Below are 1,326 nucleotides of genomic sequence, written 5' to 3'. Positions count from 1 at the left end.
TGGAGAGCTGCTCTCCTCCTCTGGCCAGACCAGTCAGCTCATAGCCTGGCAGACACAACGAGGGTGAGGACCTTCTGCTACTCAATAGTCACAAAAACTAATTTTATCTAAACATGCTATGGATTCATAGCAAATTGACAAATTAAGACATGACTTACTGTCCCCGCCTTCTTGGTAGTGCTCAAATACTGGTAGGGTCACACCTGTAAGACAGTCAAAGTACGCATAAGAACTTGTCCCTTCACAAAGCAGTGATTTATAAAAAGAAGAAGAAGCTAACCTGCCACGTTGTCTTTCTTGGCTCGGACCTTCACTTGGGCTTTGTTGACATTCTGGATTACAGTTGTGCTGTGGGCAGAATTACAGATGTGAGTCACACACATCTGCACTTAACATAACACCACATCACTTCATCTTACTCAGACTCTTACCTGAAGTCTCCAGCTGCAAATTTGGCTTCAGCCAAGGAGAAGGCCGCCTCTCTCATCACCTCTCCCATCTTGGTCTTAGTCTAAAGGAACAGAGATAAGATGACAAAGTCCACATTTAGGAAACTCATAAGAAATACACTTAACTACCAATTTATTTATTAGTACACAGATCTAAAACTAATGCAATCCAGTAAGTCCCAAAATGATCACACAGTTAAATCAACTTGAACATTTGACATTTTTTGCCTTCATGGAGGGAGGATTAATTACAGGACAGTTGTATAAGGCTGCATTAGTTTTACCTTGGTGTACCTCAGTAACTGTACACTGCATGTAAAATGCAAGTAGAACACAGTCTGTTATTTTCTGCTGACCTCAATAATTTTACGAAGGATCTGACGGAAACGCATGGAGAGGGCATCAGATTTCTTCTTAAGCAGGTTGCGGCCGGTCTGCGCCCCTTTCAGCCGAGCTTTCATGATGGTCTGAGCCCTGCGACATCAAATGAAACACACATTTGAAATGCTTTATCTGAATCTTGCATTACATGTATTCAATCATTTTTCAGAGGAAGAAGATTTTTCCAGCTGTCTTGCTTATTGTTACCAATCTGGGCCAATCGCCCAAGACTGCAAAATATCAACATCACTAACCCACATCAGTGATTGCCAGCCTTTGTGTCTGAAATTCCCCTTCACCCATATCAGATGGACTTAACCCCCCCTTCATTAAACCACTTTGATAAGAGGAATAACTTCCTCTTGAATTCTTTGACAGAAAACCCAGCTGCATTCCAATTTATAGAAGACATAGTTATCCTGGTGTTTTGTAGTTTTAGTTTTCATGCAGTCTTAATTATATCACTTGGTGTTAACTGACTCATGCTGGTGGAAAA

At 41.3% G+C, this 1,326-nt stretch overlaps 1 protein-coding gene across 1 annotated transcript; it reads right to left on the bottom strand.

The window, feature by feature from the left end:
- Window positions 1-3: 3 nt before the first annotated feature.
- Window positions 4-942, bottom strand: LOC111665306 (V-type proton ATPase subunit D; the record flags this gene model as incomplete). Its single annotated transcript, XM_023420264.2, has 5 exons — window positions 806-942; window positions 432-511; window positions 281-348; window positions 159-203; window positions 4-45 (listed from the first exon to the last, which is right to left on the bottom strand). Coding segments are annotated over exons 1-5 (340 nt in total), but the record flags the coding sequence as incomplete, so codon positions are not given.
- Between the last annotated feature and the right edge of the window lie 384 nt (window positions 943-1,326).

The sequence above is a fragment of the Seriola lalandi genome, unplaced genomic scaffold (assembly GCF_002814215.2).
Source record: "Seriola lalandi dorsalis isolate HSWRI2012SDOR001 ecotype SW California unplaced genomic scaffold, Sedor1 jcf7180002002184, whole genome shotgun sequence".
In the NCBI taxonomy this organism is placed as follows: Eukaryota; Metazoa; Chordata; class Actinopteri; order Carangiformes; family Carangidae; genus Seriola; species Seriola lalandi.
This window is presented reverse-complemented; position numbering and strand designations above follow the sequence as displayed.